This window comes from Lepidothrix coronata, unplaced genomic scaffold, assembly GCF_001604755.1.
Source record: "Lepidothrix coronata isolate B3197 unplaced genomic scaffold, Lepidothrix_coronata-1.0 Scaffold10, whole genome shotgun sequence".
Classification (NCBI taxonomy): domain Eukaryota; kingdom Metazoa; phylum Chordata; class Aves; order Passeriformes; family Pipridae; genus Lepidothrix; species Lepidothrix coronata.
In genome coordinates this window covers 4,079,718-4,101,617 of record NW_016690190.1, presented here as the reverse complement: position 1 = coordinate 4,101,617, position 21,900 = coordinate 4,079,718, and the positions used below count along the sequence as shown (strand labels likewise).

The window sequence follows — 21,900 nt, the reverse complement described above, 5'->3', positions numbered from 1 at the left end:
GAGACATAAAGCTGTTTTGCCCCTATGCTAGGCAGGCATGGGGCTGCAGCAGCAACTCCAGCCTTGGAGCTCCATTTCCTCTCTCCCTGCTAGCTCAGCAGTTCTAAGAGCACAAGGAATGCCAAACATTGCATAGCTAGAGGTAGCAGGGAGAACAAGAAGCAGGACAGATACAGCTGTGATATCTGCCTTTTCTACCATTAAAGAATGGATGTAGAAGTGATCTGAGAGTGATAGAAGGGGGAACTTTGGAGAGGTGACACCAAGCAGAAGCTTGCAATGAAGGCAGTGCAGGACTCAAAAGATCGAGTGCTTGGGACTGCATGTGGAGCAAAGTGGTAGCTTGTCTAAAGCAGTGGTCTCCAAAGTGGGGTGCACACACCGCAGGGTGTATGCAACAAAAATCCACAGCTGACAAGACAATTAGAGTGAGTGAAGAAAAAAATTGCTTTTACTTTTAATAAATACGAAAACAAATATTAAAGTAAGTTTGTTTCATTTTTATGATATCCTTCCTTAATTTATTATTTATGTTTGCTTAATATTGTGTGTAATATTAGTATAGTGGTACATGTATATAATTTAGAAATAAATACACATATTTACATATTGGGGTGGTTATCAAAAGATTTTTACTGATAGGGTTGCACAATCAAAATAAGTTTAGAGACTACTGTTCTAGAAAGCAGGAGATTGACAACTTTTAAGAATACAGTTGTATTTTTATTAGTTGACACCTTGTAACATGTTAAAAAACAGCACTTCTTTCAACAGTTTGGTATTCTTCTACTAGAAAAATATTGATCCTTCCCTCCACTTCTGCCCTCTCCTCCCTCCTTCCTTTCACACTTTGATTCTAATTAAGCAAAAGACTAGACATTCGTGTCTTTCCTTACTATTTTGTTTGCAGGTTAGGTCCACAACTTTTGAAAGTGAGTCTGTTAAGCATTTCTACCGCATCAGGATATTCAACTTTTTGAAGGACGGTTTCACTGCACTCTGATGCCATTCTGTATTGCTAATTAACAGTATTATAAGCACCTAACTCTCAACAAGGTAGCCCAGTGGCAATATGCTTCCAGCACATTCACCCAGTCTAGGACAACTGGCAGATCTCTTTTAAAAATTATTATTACTTTTGTTTTATAACTTCAAGCATTTGTCTTGAGCTTACCTGGGTATGTTTAAAAACACTATACACTGGAACTTCAGCTCCTGGATCTTTGGAGTCAGGTCTGTACCATCACACTACAAAGCCAAAGTGACAGAGCACAGAGAAATTGCTGAATGGAGCCACAGACAAGAGAAGTGTTGCTGCTTTGTAACAACTTTCCCAAGACTTTCCTTGGAATGTGTTGCAAATGTCATGCTCAAAACTGAAAAGTAACAGAGCCATTAAACTCTCACCTCACTCTCTCTCCAACCTCCCACACCCACCCCCTTCCCACAGTACTATGACACTATGATTTCCTATACTTACCACAACTTTAACATGCTTGGATAAATCTCTTGAGCTTCTTTGCAGGAAGTCTGTAAAGGCTGCCTGCAACAGAAAAAGGTGCAGGAATTGTCAGCAGCAATTCCTCTCTTTTCTTATCCCAGCACATTACCAAAATGTCATTCTTTCGTCAAACTTATTCTCATAAAAGATGTGATTATTTTCTTTTTTTTTAATTATGGTACTTCTCCCTTTCAGAGGTTAACTGAAAAAAGTCCTTGGGCATCCAAGGATTTAAGTGCAAATTCTTGCTTGTTTCCATGTTTAAGGCACATGGGTACAGTGGGAGTCATCATCCAGAAATACATTATATGTCATATATTATCAAGGTTAAGAGGCAATAGTGTTTCTCTCTTAACTACTTTAGAATAAAGTGTTGTCCATGTACCTCCTGAATGCAAAATTGGTTAATTCTATTTGCATATTCACACATGAAAATTAATCACTCCAGATACCTGATTTGTGCTCTCTACTCCCCATGACCCTACATCCAAGACTGTTCCTCAAAGCTACAAAGATACAGGCCAAAACTTTGGGAATTCCTCTAGGAAAGTCACTATCCATGCGCTTCCCAAACCCTGAAAGAAGGGGAGCAATTTCTTGAGAAGCTTATGAGCCAGAAGCAGGGGGACCAAGATATGACCAGTACTGTGTCCAAAGGAATGGCATTTCTCTCACCTGCTCAGCTCTGTATAACACCTGTACTTCAGGCACTTTCCAACAGACACCTGTGTGTGTGCACTTGAAATTGCAATGGGCAAAATGAACTGGCCTGAGCTCCTGATGTGAGAAAGTGGGGGGGAAAATACTTAAACGAACATTCAAGCAACTAAGTTAGCATCGTTCTGTAAGACAAATCATAACTCACCCCTGCATAAAACATTTTATTTCTAAACCGGCTGTTGAATTTCTCTGGATTTGCTTCTGTGAAAGGATAAAAAAGAAAAATATGAACACCCTAATAAAACAAACAGACTTCATTATACCTTCACATTCCCTGCCAGCACTATAGTGCTTTTAGCACATATCACTCAGTGAAAATATTAACATAAATACATTTTTCCTGCGTGACTGTCCCCCATCTGTTCCTTTATCTGCTATCAGATTTCAAACACTGATATTGAATTCATTCCCTTTCCTGCAGAGAGTGAAAATAGAAGGAAACAAAAGCAAAGAGATAACAAGAATTCAGTTAATTTAACACCTCTCAGACTACTCATCTTATGATCCCTCAGTATGATTTGAGACTTCTGTTTTCACCAATGCAGAAAAAATTTCCAAGAATTATTAGAAATTTATGAAACACTAAGCCATGTTTCTAAGCAGGAGTAAAGCATTAGTTAATTACAAGATGAAACAAACACTTAAATTCTGATGTGTTAAAGAGCTACTGAGGAACAGACATTTCTACTCAAATATTCCTGCAGCAAGTTAAAAAAATAGTGGTTACTCTAAAACCTATTCAGAAAACCATTTCATTTTTATTAGATTCCACGTGATGGAGAATTTTAAGTCTAGTAGTAATGCACATCTAATGGTTAATTACTCTCACTGTTAAAGTAAATGTGGGGGATTCCTCTCTTGAAATTTTTCAGTCTTCAACTGCCAACTGCTAAATCTTATTATACTTCTCTGTCAGATTAAAGAGCCTTCAACTATCAGATATCTTCTCCTTGAGTAAATACTTACAGGCAGTGATTAAATTGCCTCTTAACCTTCTTTTGAATAAGTTAAATGGAGTTCTTTTAATCTCCCATTATAAGGCACTTTTCCCAGAATACAGGTCATTCTCCTTGGGAACTGCTTTCCTAGTCTGTGGCATCAAGAGATTTCAGAAGTAGACCTTCTGGCACTGTATTCAGTGTTAGTATCAACTGTCCACCCTTGCTCAGTGATTCTCTAGTGAAAACATCCAACTACCAAGACTGTCCTTCTGGCTAAAGCATCACACTGGTGTGAACACATTCAAATTACTTCTCAAATGACCACTTAAAATACTTCTAGTTCTCTTTGAAGTCACTACATGTCACAATATAAGGCTCCATTTTGTAAGAATGAGCTGCTTGAAGTTTCTGATTTGACTGCTTGCTCAGTTACTGTATCATCCTTCTTTTGTGTCACAGGTGAGTCAAACGCAGTCAGGGGCCCTTCTGCTTCAAACAATTAATTTAACTGCATAAGTAAATCTCACCCCACTTATTGAGCTCACAGCTCTTTGCAGAAGGTCTCAACACCCTGTGCCAAGCAGCAGAAGGTTTCTAAAGGCTTAGTGCCTGTTCTGCACGTTCTTTGATGTGACTATCCCTGATGGCTCCAGACAGCAGCCACCAGAGCACTGGATCTTACATGGATTTTAAGACAAATGCTCACCATAACCAAAGTCCTAGTTTAGAATGGAAAAGGAGCTTTTTTTGAGGACAGGGACTCAGCAGGCCCTCAACGTACTGCTCCTATTTCTGACATCGCAGATGAGCATGGGCAGGGAGGAAGGACTCTTTCTGTGATATAGAATAGAGCCTAAAGTTGATTAGAACGCAACTTTGATTGTAGAAATAAATAATGGACTGCAGATCCAAGGCTCACTACATCCTCACCATTCTCAAACTATCAAGGGAGTAGAGAATGGAATGTGTTAGACTCTGTGTGTGTGCAGTGGCGGGGGGGCTTCCTGCAAATGAACAGTCCTTCAGAGCCAAGGGATCAAACAGCATGTCAGTAGGGATAAAGTAAATTGCATCTTCTGTGCTCTAGCAAAGCATAAGGATGGCAATGGCATAGCTAACCAGAACACTTCCTGAAGATGCAGAGCTAAGTACATGAGACTTGGATCCAACCCTCAAGTCTCAATCTGATTAGTCACAAGAAAAGTATAGAGGTTGCCATGGAAAAGGCCACATTCATGTACAAGTTCCTCTGAGACATTGCAATCACTACTTATGCTAAATATAACAGCTGACCAACCTCTGTTGCATAAAGTGTCCTGCTAGGCTGAGAGTTCCTATCAATTTATCTTATTTTGGTTTGCAGGCATGGTATTCGTTTGTTTTAATAGTATATGTGATTACAACAGCTCCACATAAGCAACTACACACAGCCACTTAACTCAATAGCCCAAGTGCTACAGCTGTGAAAGTGCTTTACACTTTGCTACTGTTGCTAAGAATTTCTCTGGGCTGTCATCATTTGTGAAAGGGATTGGAATTTGCTTTGCGCTGCTTATTTCACAGAACCATAGAATACTTCGGGTTGGAAGTGAACTTTGAAGGACATCTAGTCCAACTACCCTGCAATGAACAGAGACATCTTCAACTGGATCAAGTTGCTTGGAGCCTTTTCAATCCAACCTGACGTTGAGTGTTTCCAGGAATGGGGCATTCATCACCTCTCTGGGCAACCTGTGCCAGTGTTTTATCACCATCATTGTTAAAAACTTCTTCCTTATATCTAGTCTAAGTTTACTCTCTTTTTTGTTTAAAACCATTACCCCTTGTCCTATTGCAACAGGCCCTGGTAAAAATCTGGCTCCATCTTTCTTATAAGCTCCCTTCAGGTATTGAAAGGCTGCACTAAAGTTTCCAGGGAGCCTTCTCTCCTCCAGGCAGAGCCAGCCCAATTCCATATGAAAAACAATACAACCCACACACCAGCAACATCTCCAAGGCTATAAACTTCCCTATCCTAAAAATACATAGAATTCACTTTGTATATTTTAGCATTTGAGAAGATAAGGTAGCCACCAACAGTAAAGACTTGTGCTACAAAAAGCTCTCCTGGCCACACATACATGCAGCTTGCTCTGCCAAGTATTTTTTCACTCATGTAAATTTTTAAAACACTGGCATGTCTGGAATAACATTCATTCTTTATAGGGCTCCATAACTTCATTATTAAATAATGCCTCCATTAAATGAGAAAGTAGACATGCACTTAATCTATACTGTATATTCACAGTCACATTAGCAATGCATAGTGATATGCACTCATAAAAAAAATGCATACAGCTGTCATCATTTCATTCCTCTGCCCTTTTGTGGCCCCTCATTATTATTCCTAAAGCTTGAAGCAGTCTTAAACATTATAAAATATGCATTAGCTCATTCCATCATGTATCCTGCTCTTTATTTAGCCTGGCATTAGAGTGCTGTCTTTTCATCTTGAAATGACATACTGATAGTATGACAGTGAAGATAAGGGAGGTTGTGTTTCAGAAAAAAATACCTGCATATGAAGCTGGAATGACCAAAAGCTGAACATAGAGAATTGAACCAGATTTGTTTCTACAAGCACTCCTGCCTAAACCATATAAATATAGCAGTTCACATCAGTCCAGAACCCAGCCAATTAAGCCACATTTCAACCTGTATGGGGTGGTAAAACTGCCACTGGCACAGGGACAGACAAGATGCTACAACTGCTCAATTCCTGACAGTTCTGTGGACATTAAAACCCTTTAACTTGCATAGAAACACTCTGGGTCTGTACCAAGTCCAGTGTCAATGTGCTGTACTCATCCATAGATAACAGCTCTCTAGCTTGAGAACACAATTATCCTCCTGCTACTTCCAGTCTTGCAGCTCCTCTCCTCCCTCCACCTCCACACTTGCAACTAACTTATTTTTCTTTCTCTTATTCTGACATTTCTGCATCATTGTTAACTTCCTTTATGTCTGTACTTATCTCCCTTACAAGATCTAAAACCTCAAAAATCTTCCCTTTTAGTCCTTCTCCTCCAGTAAATGACAGTCTTCCTTGTACTTTTTTCAGTTTTTTAATTATAAAGTCCCTTGGAAACTCATGATACATACAAGAAGAAAGAAAGTGATTGTATCTTGTGTTTTTATATTCCAGTTTTCCTTCTGAATTATAAGAACAGGATGTCAAATCCAACTCCATTTCTAATTCATGAATTAACTGCCCATCCACAAGGCTAAGGAAATAAAATGCCCCTATTACCTCTAGATTCATGGAACTCCAGCGTAACATGTGCATCAAATCCAAGGCTGAAGTAATTATTGAAGACATTGAGGGGAAGCTGTAATTAGATAATAAAAATAGAGATGTAAAAATAACATGAATTAAACATTTCTCAACACACCAGGGATTAACTACATTAAAGCTGGCATGTCAGGAAAACCTCAGAAGAAAGTTGGACGTATCAGGAAAATGTAAGCAGAAGGTAGCTCTGAAGGTTAGTAACGGCTTGTGGAAGAGGATCAGATACAAGAACCCAAAGAACACAAACACATCTACAGTATTTTATAATCATATATGTATCCTTTTAAACACATCTAAGGGTTCTTTATGTTGTCATTGAGATTTCCCATAAGGCTTCACTACTTAATATGTCACCAATACAAAGATTTTCATAATTGCTGGCTCCTCAAGCTCAGCATGGCAAACGAAATGCAAGCTGTGTTCTTCTCACTTCACATATAACCAGGACCAATGCAGGTCCCAGAGAAGAAGCCCTGATTCTACTGAGGGTGCATGAGGCAGGGAAGCACACATCTGGCCTCTTCATTGTTACACAGGCCCAGCAGGGCTGTACAAAGGCAACAGTACCATCCAACAGATAAGGTGGAAATTATAACTGAGAAGAGGAAAATGGTTCACAGAATCAGGGGTTTTTTATACTTGTAGCACTTTCAACATCTCCAGTCCAAATGGCATATTACTATATGATTCCCTCACAAAAGATTTTCCCACTCTTCAATTATCAAGATACACTAATGGAGATTATTTGGAGACCCACACACAAAGAAGTTAAATACAAAAATACACTACACCTTGCTGTAAAGTAGCAAACAGCTGGTATCCATTAGCAAAATCCTAAGGAAGAAAATGTTACATCCTGTTTTTAGTTTTGTCTAATTTGGAAATGGATGGTAGTCACAGGGTTGCTTCTCCTGCAACTAGAGAAAAACAACAATGACCTTTCTGATAAAATGCTAGGGATTTTTTTTCCAGGATTTAGTCCTTGACATAAATGTTCAATGCCTGGGAGTTACAAACAACAAATAAGCACATTACATTTCACACAACTCTGGAATCACTGACACATGAAAAGAACAAAAGGAGAGATGCAAATAGAAAATTAAAAATGTTTATGACTCCCCACCCATGCAGCTTATGGTGAAACCCAAAGGCATTCATAAGCATCCTATAGTTTCCGTGGGAAAAAGTAGGCTCTAACCTTACGTGCCCCATCCTCCAGCTCATCCTGGGGCAAATCAGGGTTGCGCTCAACCTGCAGATTCCAGCGGTCCAGCTGGACAATGGTCCCATCTTCTACATGGCAGAGGATCTTGGACACTGGCTCATCTGTGTAACCCTGACAGCAGAATGTGACCAGAGTATCAGCCACGGATGGTGAAAACAAATCAAGTCACTCACCAATTACCTGACAGACCTCCCTCCTTTCACACAGGCCTAAAACACCAGATCAAAGGTTCCTAAGACACTTGATAAATTTTGATGCATCAATAATAAGGTATTACTGAGGTGCACAAATGTAGGGCAGGCAAAATAAAGCCATAAGGAGAGGCACTCAAAGTGTATTTGTGTTGCCTGGAATAACTCCAGTGCTGTAGTCAAGGATAAACAAAGAGAAATACAGTTTAAACTATACTTAAATTAGAAGCCTGCATATCATCCTCATTACTCAGCCTGAAATACCAGATATATGTAAATACACTTTTATTACAACTACATCAATAGTAATTCAAAATCCCAGACTGGAAATTGAATCAAACCATTATGCCTAAAGTGAAGCAGACCTTGGACACAGCCCTGTCTGCTATTTTAGCCCAAAGGAAGGTCCACCACACACGACTAAATCCAAGCAGCAAGTTGAGAACCCCCACACAAGGGTGCCCCAGTCAGTCCTTACCCCACCCCAGTTGAGGGTCCGGGCAAGGTCATTCCCAGTGCCAAGCGGAAGGACAGCCACCGGAGGCGGGGGGCTGAGTTGCAGCTCATCAAGGATGGAGAGGATCCAGCCCACCTATAAAAAGGGAAATGCAGAGAATTGGTAGTCAGAAAGATTAAAAGGAAAAAGGCATATTTTGATCATATCATATTCCTATTCACAGCCAAGACCATGTAAAAGAAATGCAAAAGTGAACGAAGAAGAATAATTGACAATTCAAGATAATGTCTTTAAAATTACCATTATGCCAAAAGAAACTAAATCTTTGACAACAGTTATGAAAGAAAATGTGAGAGACGCATTAAAACTGCATGGTGTCTGAGAACTTGTCATGTCAAGCATTAACTTGCCCCAAAGTCTCCTATTTCCCAGACAAGAGACCTTAGTGCTGAATTATTTTACTCAGTACAAAATATCTATATCTATATAATATATAGATATATACACATATATATCAAATAAAAGACTAAAAGACTGGAATCAAAGACAGAGTTTAATGCTCAGGGTTAAAGGCCTTGGATTTGGAACAATGAATCAGTCTCTTTTGTATTCTAAGCTATTAGTTATTTTACACAGCTATTTCTCTCTCCGGTCATTATTCTGGACTACATAAAACTTTCAACTAGAAATCCATCCGAAGGAACAAATTACTGTAAACTATTCTGTTTTCATTAAATGGTAATTTCCAAGGGGGAGAAAGAATTGTTACTAAAAATGTTACTAAAGATGTTACCAAACATTTTACGACTGATATTCTTGACACAAAACCAAAGAACCCTTTATTAAACTACTTCTCACTTTAAACTACTTCCACTTAAAAAAAAAAAAATAATAATTTGTGAAGAACCTGGGTTGCATTTTTAAATAAAGCCTTAGTAAAAAATAAACAGAAGATTATTTTTTCCTCTCACAGTTTCCAAAAATGCTGTTTTTACTGGAAATGTGAGCTTTTAAATAAGACAGAAAACAGAAATCCTGACTGCAGCTGGACAAAATTTTTCTTCTCCCAACTAATATTATTGTGGTTTGAAATAAATTCTTAACCCAAACTGGGATTACACTGGAGCTTTACAAAAGGCACTCAGCATAACATGGGTACTGGGAACAATAGCTGGAATCTGAAGATCAGCAGAGAGGGTGGCCTGATAAATATAGCAACCACCATGCTATTCAGTATTCTAGGGTATTTCTTTCTCCAGGTCTCTTAACAGATAAATTTATTTTTGCACAAATGGCATTTATCAGACAGCTATTTATCATAACCAACTGTCCAATTATTAAAGCATTCATCTGGGATGTGATCCCATATTCAAATTCATTGCCTGACAACAGTTATCTCAGGCATTTACAGCTCTCATGACTTTGGATGTCACCAAAAGTATGTAGATCTTTTAGAGGGATTTTCAGAGGTAAATAATCCCCTATCTTTGAAAATATCTATCCTTCAACATTGTTAACAGGAGACAGAAAAAACAGTCCAAATAACTTCAGTGGGGCCAGGAAATCTTAAAGGGTCTTTTGTCATTACCACTGACTTAATCCACACACCTGCACTTCAGCCTCTCACTGCTACAGATAACATTACAATATCTAGCACTTCTGTGAATGATTTTAAGTGATAAACAGAAACTTCAAATTACTAATTTATAAGTACAACATTGCTATTAAACTTGAGGTCACTTCTAAACCTTGTACATTAGCTGTACAATCAAGGATGGCACAGACTATCATTTCCCTGTAAACAGAAACCTCCTGACTGCTTTGAAAGGGAAGCTTTCCACCTCTGCCCTGGAAAGTAACAGCAAGCAGTTATGATGGAAAAGTTACAATAAGTTCTGATTCAGCTCAATAATGCAAGGTAACATCTGGTCTCATTGCATATTCATTAAGTCCATTTGAGCCAGATTTCTCATTTCTAAATGTAATGGCTTTGGGAATAACTAGATATTAATTTGCTTCAAACTGAGCGGCAGCAAAAGTAATAGTGGAGTGCTGTTCATACTAATGAGAAGGTGCTGCCACCTCTCGCTTGCACTGTTCAGCAAAGGGAAAACAAAGGATGGTCCGACTCAATGTAGTTGCATTCTTTTCTAGTTTAATACCTTCATGACAAATAGTTTTTTCCCCTGTGAAAACACTGGCTTCCTCAGATGGAAAAGAGAAAGAATTCCAGCAACTGACTGAATAACTGTTTTGCAGCTTATGTCTCCTGCTAAAGCAATGCCTTGCACATTTCTTAAGAAAAGTTCATAATTCAGTAATGTCTTAATTCCCCATGAACCAGCAAGACAGCAGTCTTATCACTAATTTTTTTTTTCTTCACACTTCCAGGGGAAGCATTGGTATTAGTAACCCTACTGATGGGGTTTTAAAGGAACCCACAGAAGCTGAACAAAAAATTCCCCAAGAAATTCAAGCAGAGATGAGCTAAGAGTGGGGGTACAGCTCGCTACAAAATAAACCAACCACCTCTCCAAGCCCTAAACATCTACATATATCTATTCTGTCCAACCATTGCATCTTGCAAGGGGTAATGCATTTTCCTTACCATACTTACTGTTAAAATTACTATCAAATGCATTTTGGGGAACTGAGCCTACTAGAGATTAAAGGGCAGTTTTTCAACTGTATTTAAGCACTCAGTGGCACAGACTGGGATTTACAACATTCCTAATTACTGGAGAGAAAATGCAGTTGTAATAACTCCATTACCACTCATGGCCTCCGGACCCTAAACTGCAGAGTCTGTCTCCAACCGAAGGTGCCCAAATCCTTTAAAGATTTGAACCTATTCACTTATCCAAGAACACAAATTCTGTTGCAAAGAAAAATACTGAACATGGATCTGCCAGATGCCAAGCTAATTGTACGACCAATGCAACATCCTTCCTCACAGAAGCTTCATAAAGAAAATGGGGAAACTAACTTTCTTTAGGCACAGAGAAGACACTACTTTACTGTACTCAGACATCATGGAGACAACAGCAGGAAGGAGCAGAGTGGCTACCAGTCACTGGTTTAACCTGCTAGACCCTCAGATCTATGTAAATAGCGAGAGGAGACCAGCAAAATTAGGCTTTGTCTTTTTGAAGCTGTACCAAACCTTTATGCATAAAGGAAAAAGGACTTTGGACATTAGGATCTGGCCGCATATCTACACAGGCCAGGCCACACATAAAATTGAAAAACCAATATGAGATTTCACAAGCATTAGGTATCTTATCTGGCTCTGCAGGTGTTGCGAGGTGGGGAACCCATCACTGCAAGGAATTTAATCACTTGGCCGAAGACCACAGGGCTGCCAGGCACCGGCCACCTACCGTCCCATCCCCGCCACAGGCCAGGATCCTCAGATTTGGCACTTTTCTGTACAGCTCCAGCCTGGCCAGGGAGGGAAAGGGAAAAAAAGGAAAAAAACATCAGAACAATAATGCAGACACTTTTTATGCGTTTTGCTGAGTGACAGTGTAACCATCGCTTCCTGCAGTTTCAAATATTCATTACTAAGAAGAATGTAAGTGGAGGTGGGAAAAAAAAAATCTGTTGCCAAAAGCCTCAGCAGCGACAAGGCTTCGGCCCTGGCAGTCACAGGCAAAAACGGCCCCAACCTAACCTGAGCCCTGTGGCTCACTTCATGTCTTCACACAAACACATGCAAAACCACTAGGATGTGAAATAAGACCTTCCTTCCTCGTTAGGCAGCACCTCCTGACAAGTGTTTGATCAGTTTAGCATGCTGCCATGCTAAATCTGGAAGGCCAGATTATCACATTCCCTCTAGAGAGGTCAATCTTTCATTTTTCTCTTACCCTAAAGTAAATGAATTTAAACACTGAGGTTCTTAAACAAAATTTACTATCCCTCATCATGATTTGACAAGCTACTGTTTCTCAAGCTTGTAGAATATGACAGTTTCTTCAACTGGTAACTACATTTTAACACCACAGAAGGCAAGAACATCTAATAGAGGCCTTTTCCAGGATATCTGATCTAAGATACCAACAGGAGAGACAAAAAAAGCACCCATTGAAGTCCTGCTTCTTCAGGTGCATCAAAGAATGGCAGAACGAAATATCTTGTAATGGAGTGGGTACGTTGTGTGTAGAGAGCTGAGTGACCAGAGGACCTAATCCTCCTTTAGCCCCATTATACAGCTCTGATAAATGTATGTCTACCTTAAAGCCTCTAAACATCTGAGAGAACAGCAGTGGAGATGTTTCTGCAGGAGTAACAAAAAGCTTGGGTGTCTTGAATAGGAAATACTTGGACTGTTCTTATACAGGTAAATATTTTATTTTACATTATTACTAGCTTTTTGTGCTGCCTAAATTGCCAAACTAGGGCTGAACAGACTGTTAAGTACAGCAAGTATCCCCATTTCAGTTACCATAGAAGTGTGGTTTCTTAACCCTTGGCAGCAAGAATCATTCCTTTAAAGACAGGTCCTCTCTCCCGTGGAAGAGGATCACAGTTCAACTGTCCAGATAAAGTGAGGCAGTTACTCGGCAAGCAGAGACATTTGCCTAGTGCTGTCATGTATGGCAATCTGGAGGCAGCCTCACCCCACTGTAATTCTCATCCATTAGGGAATGGTTAGGCATTGGGATCAGCAGTGAGTCAGTTTTGGAGCCATCTGGACCTGGCTCTGTCTGACACAGGGGCAGCTCCTGATCTCTTCTCACAAAAGCCACTACTGCAGTCCTCCCTTTTGCTACCAAAACCTGGATACATACACCTCATATACAGTCCAGTAATCCAGCCAAGCTAGACCTTTTTCTGCTTTCCTCATCAGAAAAGAAAAGAAATAGGTTGTGCAGAGATGAAGGCTTGAAAACTTACGCATCTCTTGGCCCTTCCTGAGAGAGATCAAAGACCTGGCGTGGATTCAAATACCACATAAACATTTGGAGAACCTTGGTACCCTGACAAGAGAGAGAAAAATATCGAAGGAAGGGAAATTAGAAGTAATTTAATGATTATTAGAAATAATAGTGTGCATTATTCATTATATTTGAACTGCCTTTTTTTTTTTCCTGTGCTTTATAAAGCAAACAAAACAAGAAAAGACAACCCACCAATCTGGACAAGGTTCACATGTAAGTATATAGACTAATTTCAAAACACAGATCACTAACAGTTCATAAGAACAGGTATTTGGGGTCAGACCAAAGGAACATCTTCCACAGCAACCCACTCCCCTGCCTCTGATCACCTGAAACAAGAAAAAACCTCTCTTATCCCACAGCACCCTCAACCATCCATGACAGCAAGAAGTTGAACAAGATTGTATGCAAAGTCACCATCACATTTGACACTGTCCTGCCCAATATCCAAACAATGACAATACTTTGACCTCCACCATCACCACCATGAACACTCATAATTGTAACCCTCTACCACTTAATGAAGCATGAGCCAAGGACTCTGAGGGCAACAGCTGCCCCAGTGCTCCCTCATTCAGTGCAGTGCGGCCAACCCATCACCCGAAAGTATGATTTTTGTTTTCTCAAACTCCTGGGTTCATGTTCCAGACACTCAGTTTCCTTCCTCCACATTCTGCCTAGACACAAAATGGCAGGAGCTCTTACTATCAGCAGAGAGCTAAGAACTCTGTGGGGTGAGCTTGTATTCCAAAGTAATTCAAGAATGCCTTTCAGACATGGCCTCGGGATATCCATCAGGAATATTCCACAGCTTCCCCTTCTGAGGGATGGCTCTTCTGCCTGACACCTTCCTTTAAGTGGAGAATCAAGAATAGCAGTCATAGTACTTAGGAAAAGGTATAAGAAGAGAGCAAATAAATGTGATGTTTGCCATAGGTATTCTTCCAGTCTCAGCTGTGTGTGGTTCATAGAACCCTTGAGCCAGAGGGAGGTACAGGACTCCAGTAATCTAGGTTTTTCTCTTCCAAATCTCTCCTTCAGCCTGTGTAAACTTTCAGAATCCACAATATCCTATGGCAGCTGAACTATGCAATGTGAGAAGGAGTAGCTTTTTCCTTTGTTTTGGATCAGTCTTAGCAGTTTCATTTGATATCCTCTCTAATTCTTCTAACAGAGGAGAAGGTGAACAGGGGCTATGCTATTCTCTGTACTCTATAGGCTTTTGTTGTATCTTACATCAATCTTTTCTAATAGAAGTACCTGTTTATCTAAAGGCACTCAGATTCTTTGATGTTCAAAAAAGCAGCAGAACTGACCTGGAAAACATTCACTTGGGTAAGTATTCATTCCAAGAATCCTAAGGAAAAAGTCTGCTGTCACTGAAACTTGGTTCTTTGTGGTACAGTACAAGACCACTAATGATTTTTTAAATGCCATAGGAATATGTCATTTCACATTCACTAGCCTTTCCTAGTAAAATCAAACCACTTTTTGGAAAAAGATAAGTCTAAAACTGCATTGGCAACCCAAATTTTCCATGGAAAGATGAAGTCTTTTGAAAACCTCCAAACTGTCATTTTAGATTCCTTTCAAGAATTTGAAAATAGGAATGCAACCACTCAAATACTCAAGTACCCATTTCAGCCACCCAGCTCCACCAAAGTGGAATGGTCATTCAACAGCAAGGACCTCTTCTGAGGACTGCAGTTAAGGCATAGAGTCCTTTCTATCTGACTGACCAAGAACTATTGCCATTTAGCTAGCAGAAACCCTACTGTTAAACTAAAACTTTGTGACCTGGATCCAGCTGATGCTCTTACCTGATTCCCTCCACTTTTTGGATTGACAAAAACCAGCAGTGGTTTCATGAGTGGAGAGGAGATAGGCTTTATCACAAACGGCCGGCCTTTGTTCTCCTGAGAAACAGAAGCAAGAAATAGCTTTAGTACAAGCTATGTATGTTTTCCTGGCATAACACACATAGGAGACCCAACCTAGCTCTGATAAAACTACCTCAGGTATTGGAAATAGTACAGCCACATCAATGTGGTGCTCAGCTGGGACTTATTTATCCAGATGAGACAAGAGAATATAAATAAGAGGGGGAAAATATCACTTCGGGGTAATACATAACTATTTTAAAATTTTACTCAATATTATTTCCAGCCATCCCATTCCCAATTATTCACACAGCATTAATAATGTGTCAGACACAGTGTTATTTCTAATACAAACAGTTTTTCCAAAGGAAAATAGAATGAGATAAGCTACTTATTCGATTAATTCATTCTAACAGATAAATTGTATCAGCACTTATTTGCAGGTAATATGCTCTTGAATTCTTGGCCTTGTTGCCTTCCCACCTTTGAACAAATGCCACAGATGAAACCCAACATATCAATGAGAAAACTATTTGCCTCCCTACTCCCTACCCCTGCAAGACACCAGAGAGTCCAGTAATGAGGATACTGTCCCGGGCTCTTACAGATGTGGATTCCAGTCTCTGGTCTGCAGTTCTCCCACCACCCAAGCGAGGCCTTGAACCAGAGAGCCCTGGCTATGCAGAGGCCAGTCTCCCTCCACCTCTCTCACGAAGCTGTTTGTCTATATAACCAATCCACTAAGAAGAGTCGGGAAGCAAGGTCTTCTATAAGATACGTGGGTAATCAAACCATCGGATCAATAATCTGTATTCTCTCTCCCTCTGTGGTCGAATTTCAATTTTCACACAAACAGAATATTTCCAATATGAGATCCCCCGAAGGAAATATCCTCGAACTGGACCAGAGCCTTGCATCAGTGCACTCACCATGGACTTCACAACCCCAGTTTCACACCCTTGCTCTGCCTAGTGGAAAACAAGGGTGTGAGCTGAGTCTCTTACATCCCAAGAGAATAGGGTGCTGGTCCTTCTGGAGTCTGGTACGTTGATTCTTGAAAAAAATCAACTCATAAAATAAAGCTTCTCATACAAGTTTTATCTCTTCTAACAACAAATTCAATAGCATTGAATTTTCCAGAGGAAAAAAATATATTAAACAATGCAGTAAAAAAGAAAGAAAGAAAATAAACCAAAACCCTAAAAACTTCAAATTCACGGTTTAGACATTTAAACAAAAGGAGCCTGATTTCCAAAGCACTTGAATACCTACTTCATTGCCTCTTTTGCTGGCTTTTCTTTTAAAAGACGTTCTCTTCTTTCGCCGTGTTGAAGTCTTTAAGGAGTTCTACATCAAAAGAAAAAAGAATACATGAAAAGCAAAACAAAATTTAGAAGACAGGCCCAGACAGAGCCCCTTTACGAAGCTCTTCCATGCATGTCCACTTGGAGAATGATAAGAGTATCTGGCACATGCTCGAGATTTAAATCACATGCGCTGCATGCTTTACACTTCCACACCACCGTTTATGGAGAAAGCCACACACGGAGACCAGACTGGTGCTTTGGAACTGGAAACTTTCCCACGCTGTGAGGGGGAAAAAAAGATCAGATGCTCCCATAGACTCACATAACACCACATGTTGTACCTGCCAACCCTCCCAATAGGGGTAGGAGACGCCCGTTTCCCCTTCGGGGCTCCAGTCTCCTGCCCAATCAGGCTCGTCTCCTGGTATGGAGACCACCTGCATAAAGATGTAATAAAAAACATGATAAATGAGATATTTTTCATGTTTTTTTCTTTTCTTTTTTTTTTTTTTTTAGGAAAGAAAACAACAAGTTTTAGCTCTGGCAACCATTATGACTCAACATAACGTAGGCCACCATGGCGTATGATGCTGGCACTGTAGAGTCAGTCCCAGCCTACCAAGAAACTTGTGTAATCATCTGCTAAGGAACAAACTGAATTAATTTTAATTTTTAAGGATTTGAGTGAAGGAGTGTTTGTGGGGTGGGTGGTTGTTTTGTTTTTAAATAACAGTATCACTTAACTACATAGGTAAAAACCTATAATTGCTTGTATTTTTGCAGAACCTATTAAAATAGAACTTATGTCAAGGCTGTTCTCCAGGCTGGCAACAGTCTGCTCAGTGATACTGAGTGAAAAGGTGTTCTGGTTTGATAAGAACAGTCCTAAAAGGATAATTTTATTAAATTTTTCAATTATTTTAATTCAGTAATTGAAGTCATACCTGCAGGAAACCCTAACCATTTCCATACAATTGAAATTTTGTATTATGGGAAATACTCCAAATATTTTTGCAGTATTTCAACTTCTAGTCTAGTCACCACCAAGAACTAAAGTAAAACGGGGAATTAGAAGAAAGTTCATTGACTTTTTTTTCCTGGCTTCAAGAGGGAAAGCAAGATTCACTCAGCCATCCAAAAGTTCATTTCTGTCCTGACCTTGTTTAAAGGTGTACCACTTATGAAAATCAACAAGCAGAGATCATCAAATCTCTAAACAGTGATGTCTGTTCTTAATCCTGCTTGCTAACCAACATCAACAAGAACAGCTACCACATTTTGTTTAATACACATCCACCACTTTCAGAATTTCAAGACTTCAGTATGACAGACCAGATACAGAAGTTAATGCTTCCACCTCTCCTAGAAGTAAAACTAACAGCTGTCTAACTCAAAGACCTAAAGGCACTGTTCCTAATTATGGAGATCAAGAGAAGCCTGCTGTAGAGCCCAAGGTCCCAAGCTTTTTATCACCACTCAACAATACTTGTGGACCAGGATATAGTCACGCCTTACTGCTTACTAAAAATATTGAAGACAGGACAGGTCTGCAGAGCAGTTTCAGAACATTTGCCCTTTTAGACGGTATTTTGAGAAACTACTTAAAGAAGTGTTCATACTTTTCCCTACTCTGATACAAAGCGATTTTGAAAGCATGATAAACCTCAAAGACTGCACTGACTACACGAGTGTATCAGCAATCCCATCTGCGTGGTCTTTCACTGCCCTACCTCAGTAATCAGATCAACTGTACAACAGTCTTGATGCCAACAGAAAGTTATGGAGATGTTACACTCAACGCTGCCTCCCATGGGGGCCTTAACCTAGTTCCTCAACCTCCTTCTCTGATGAAGGATTATCCCTGGAGTGGGGCAAAACACAGGACACAGAGAGAAGATCCACAGTCTTGCTAGCAGTCTGCTGAAAGCTCACACACATACTAAACCTTTTCCCTGTGCATCAGTCTGTCCAGGTGCAAAATTCAAAATGCTTATTGTGTTGGTTAAGTGCAGTGAATTCTGCTGACAAATATTAGTTTATAACTTAAGTTAGGTAAAACATTAGGCAAGTTCTTAACTGTACCTCTAGAAGGACTGTTATTCTACCTCCAAAATGGACAGACCTAAGTCCAATGAAGTTCTTCTGGAAAGGGCAAAGACAGTTCAGTAAAACACTAACTAATTTTAAAAGAATAATTTAAAGAATGTTTAAAGGTAGCTGTCATTAAATCCCATGAAAATGTATCTCTTTTCTTGCCTATGGGTGAGTAGGGAAAAGGAACACAGCTATATTAAAGAAACAGTTTTAGTCTAAGCCTCCAATCGTGATTATAAACATTTTCATTTCCATACTCAAAAAGGCATTAAATTATGCTACATCACAACAGTGTTATTTCACTCTTCTTTTTTTTTTTTTTCTACATGCCTACACCTCAGTGTTAGCAGAACCTAAAGCTTTGCTACGGTAATTGCAACTGCATGTCCATAGCAGATGAGAGGCAAAAAAGCTGCTTAAACATATGCAGGTTCTTTTTGCAAGCATGCAGAAGAGTAACAGCCAAGAGTATCAGCAGTCTTTGCACACTGAAGTGAAGAAATGGATACATACTACCTTGTTCACATAACAAGGTGATGAGTATTTTGTAAACATATAATGTTATTCAGCAAGGTACCTGATAGCAAAGCATACCTTTAAATGGGCACCATAAGTAAATCCTAACTTGCCTCTAGAGAGGAAACCTCTCCTTTGTGGATGTCAGTTTGTCTGTCTTCAAAAAGAGATTTTTCATATTATTGAATGGTCAGTATAGCTCTCAGCAAGATCAGCTAGGTGAGCAGGAGAACTGGAGTTCTTGTATTGGTGTTGGATGGTGCAAAGGCCATGGGCTACCTCAGAGAAATCCAATTACACCTTTCAACCTTTTCCTTTACAACATTTCAGCCTTCATTTTCAAAGGCTTTTAGCACGCTGATCTTCAAATTACTTAAATAATGAACAGCGTCTGGGAAAGTCAATCTTGACCGTCTTCTGGTTGTTCACAAACACCATCAGACAAGCCAGCTGCACTCATCAATTGGGGAAATAAAGAAATAAACCCAGAAATATAAGCATTCACTAGAACTTTTTCAAGGTCCTCAAAGCAGGAGCAGAAGAAGAAAACACCATGTTTACTCACCTTGAACAGAAAAATCTTGGAATTTTAGTTACTGCCTTTATCTTCCTAAACAGAAGACAGACTCAATACATGAGCCAGATCCTCCTTATTACCTGCTTTTCTCCCACATCACAACCATATAGCAAGCCCACTGCTAGACCTAACACCACTTTGGCTACCAAACCTCACCTATAAAAAAATACTACCAGTCAACAGGAGTGACCTTCTTCACAAACTAGGAGATGGAATTGATTTGAACCCCAGGAAAACAGAGCTGGTTTCAAAGCACTGTTAACAGTACAGAAACACTGGAAATCAGTAAAAAAGTTACAGAAGTGGCTCACATTATGGATAACATGGAATAGGTACTGGGAGTTTTCCATTCATGTGTGAGTGGGTCTTTACATACAGAGCTACCACCGATTCCAAGGCTATTTGAACCATTCTGAATATTCTTCATCTTCCAATCAGTTGCTTGCAAAAGCTCCCCATTTAGAACATAGGTTGTCAGCAATAATTTGTCCTTAGCCAATCACACCATGATGTTTTACTACCACAATATTAGCAACGAGATGGGGAGTGTGGCCTTTACGCAAGCCCAATATTTGGAAGGTGGTGACCCACGTTATACAAAATAAGCATGGAAAACCATTTTTGTGGCAATAAAAAGAAAAAAAAAAATATAAAATAGGGCAAGGATTCGCTACAAAAAGCCAACTTATTTGCTTAAAGGAAATAACAAACAAACAGGATGCAGGCATCGCTAAAATCAATTTTATATGAGTAGGAAATTCAGTTCAAGAGTTGTCTGTGACCAATGTAAGTAGTTAATTAGAGCTGAGAAAATATTTTATAACAAAAAAAGCTTCTAGCCAAATTTATTCTGACTGTGGAATATGTGAAAAACAGATTGTTGGTTACACATTCATTTATTATGTGAATTTACAAAAATTTGTGGATATTGTGTTTATATTCTGCGGATTGAATACAGTGAATATTTCATAGTGTTTACCAAACATTCCTATGGGGTGAAGAGGGTAATAATACACAGCAGTAGAGCTGGCCAGAAACAGCAGGAGAAGAAAAATATTTCCTAAGAAAATAATAAATAAGAAAACAAGACTTCTGCCAAAAATCTGAAAACACATCCAAAAGATGCATCAGTATTTTCTAAAGCAATAAGGATGCATTCCCCATAATTGCAATGGGAGCTGTTATGAATTTTCACAGAAATATCCCCATTGTCTGTGTTAAATATAACTTTTGTCTATCTAATGCTTCAGCTACTCAAGGTTTTTGCATGCTACTGAGCATGAATTTCAAGGACTCAAGATGTGATGGAGAGGGAATAATGGATTGCAGTACCTTCCTTCCACTCATGACTCAGGCACACAAAAATAACAGATATTTTCTTATAGTTTAACATATTAAACCTTTATTTAGAAGACATTTTCCCATAAATTATAATTAGCTAGATCAGATCCTATTTTTTAATTGGAACTGGTCTGAAAAAAAACAGTGAACAAGAAACTACATTGTCTAAAAATATTATAAAGAATGTACCCTGCTTTGGCCAAAAGCCAAATCAAGAGAAAATTAAAAGTGACAGTTTGGGGGTTTGTTTGGTTGGGTTTTTTTTTTACTAAAAATTAAATAAAATAAGAATTAAAAAATTGAGGAAAAGTTTCTGTTAGTAAGGTCAGACATGGATACATCTGTCAAGTATGGTGCTGAAAATTAGTCAAGGATATGAAGTCACTGCCAAGGACTCAAACATTCCTCAACAAGAGAGAGAAAAAAAGATTTCTCTGGAGGAGTCCTGAGTAAAACAAACAGAGAAAAAAGAATGTGAGGAAAAGCTACCAATGACAAAAAAACCCCTTTTTTCTCTGAGTGGAGGTGGCTGGGAGTTTTGCCTACGCTCTCTCTTAACCTAAAAGAGAAATAGAAACTTCTTTGGTCAATTTTTTGATTACTCTGTACATATATTTCCCCTTCCCTTTGCCCATTGTCCTCAACAACCAGCTTGTTAGAAATCCTATTAATGCCCAAATCTGCTGGTCATATTCCTAGACTGGAACTAAAGATTGAGCAGTGTCACCACTTAGGCCTTAGGCCTTTTTCCAGTTTCATAGGACTAGTTTTGTCTTAGTGTCTTGTCCACAGCCTGAACTTCTTGGCTTCTTATTGACAACCAGGAGTCAAAAAGCCTGGGTCACTTCCCAAGGATGGACTGAAATAAAAACTGTT

General features: G+C 39.2%; 1 protein-coding gene across 5 annotated transcripts in view; it reads right to left on the bottom strand.

Moving 5' to 3' along the window:
* DGKI (diacylglycerol kinase iota) overlaps window positions 1-21,900 on the bottom strand; it is a 121,082-nt gene that overhangs the window by 85,665 nt on the left and 13,517 nt on the right. For 3 of the 5 annotated variants that reach the window (XM_017804881.1, XM_017804882.1, XM_017804884.1), the window contains exons 7-17: window positions 16,838-16,933; window positions 16,462-16,536; window positions 15,130-15,225; window positions 13,266-13,348; window positions 11,747-11,807; window positions 8,388-8,501; window positions 7,692-7,829; window positions 6,452-6,530; window positions 2,367-2,422; window positions 1,481-1,543; window positions 1,175-1,248 (exon numbers count right to left, since the gene is read on the bottom strand). In XM_017804881.1, the coding sequence (XP_017660370.1) occupies window positions 1,175-1,248; window positions 1,481-1,543; window positions 2,367-2,422; window positions 6,452-6,530; window positions 7,692-7,829; window positions 8,388-8,501; window positions 11,747-11,807; window positions 13,266-13,348; window positions 15,130-15,225; window positions 16,462-16,536; window positions 16,838-16,933 (935 nt within the window). The remainder of the gene's footprint in view (window positions 1-1,174; window positions 1,249-1,480; window positions 1,544-2,366; window positions 2,423-6,451; window positions 6,531-7,691; window positions 7,830-8,387; window positions 8,502-11,746; window positions 11,808-13,265; window positions 13,349-15,129; window positions 15,226-16,461; window positions 16,537-16,837; window positions 16,934-21,900) is intronic. The other 2 variants (XM_017804885.1, XM_017804883.1) reach the window with 1 other exon arrangement.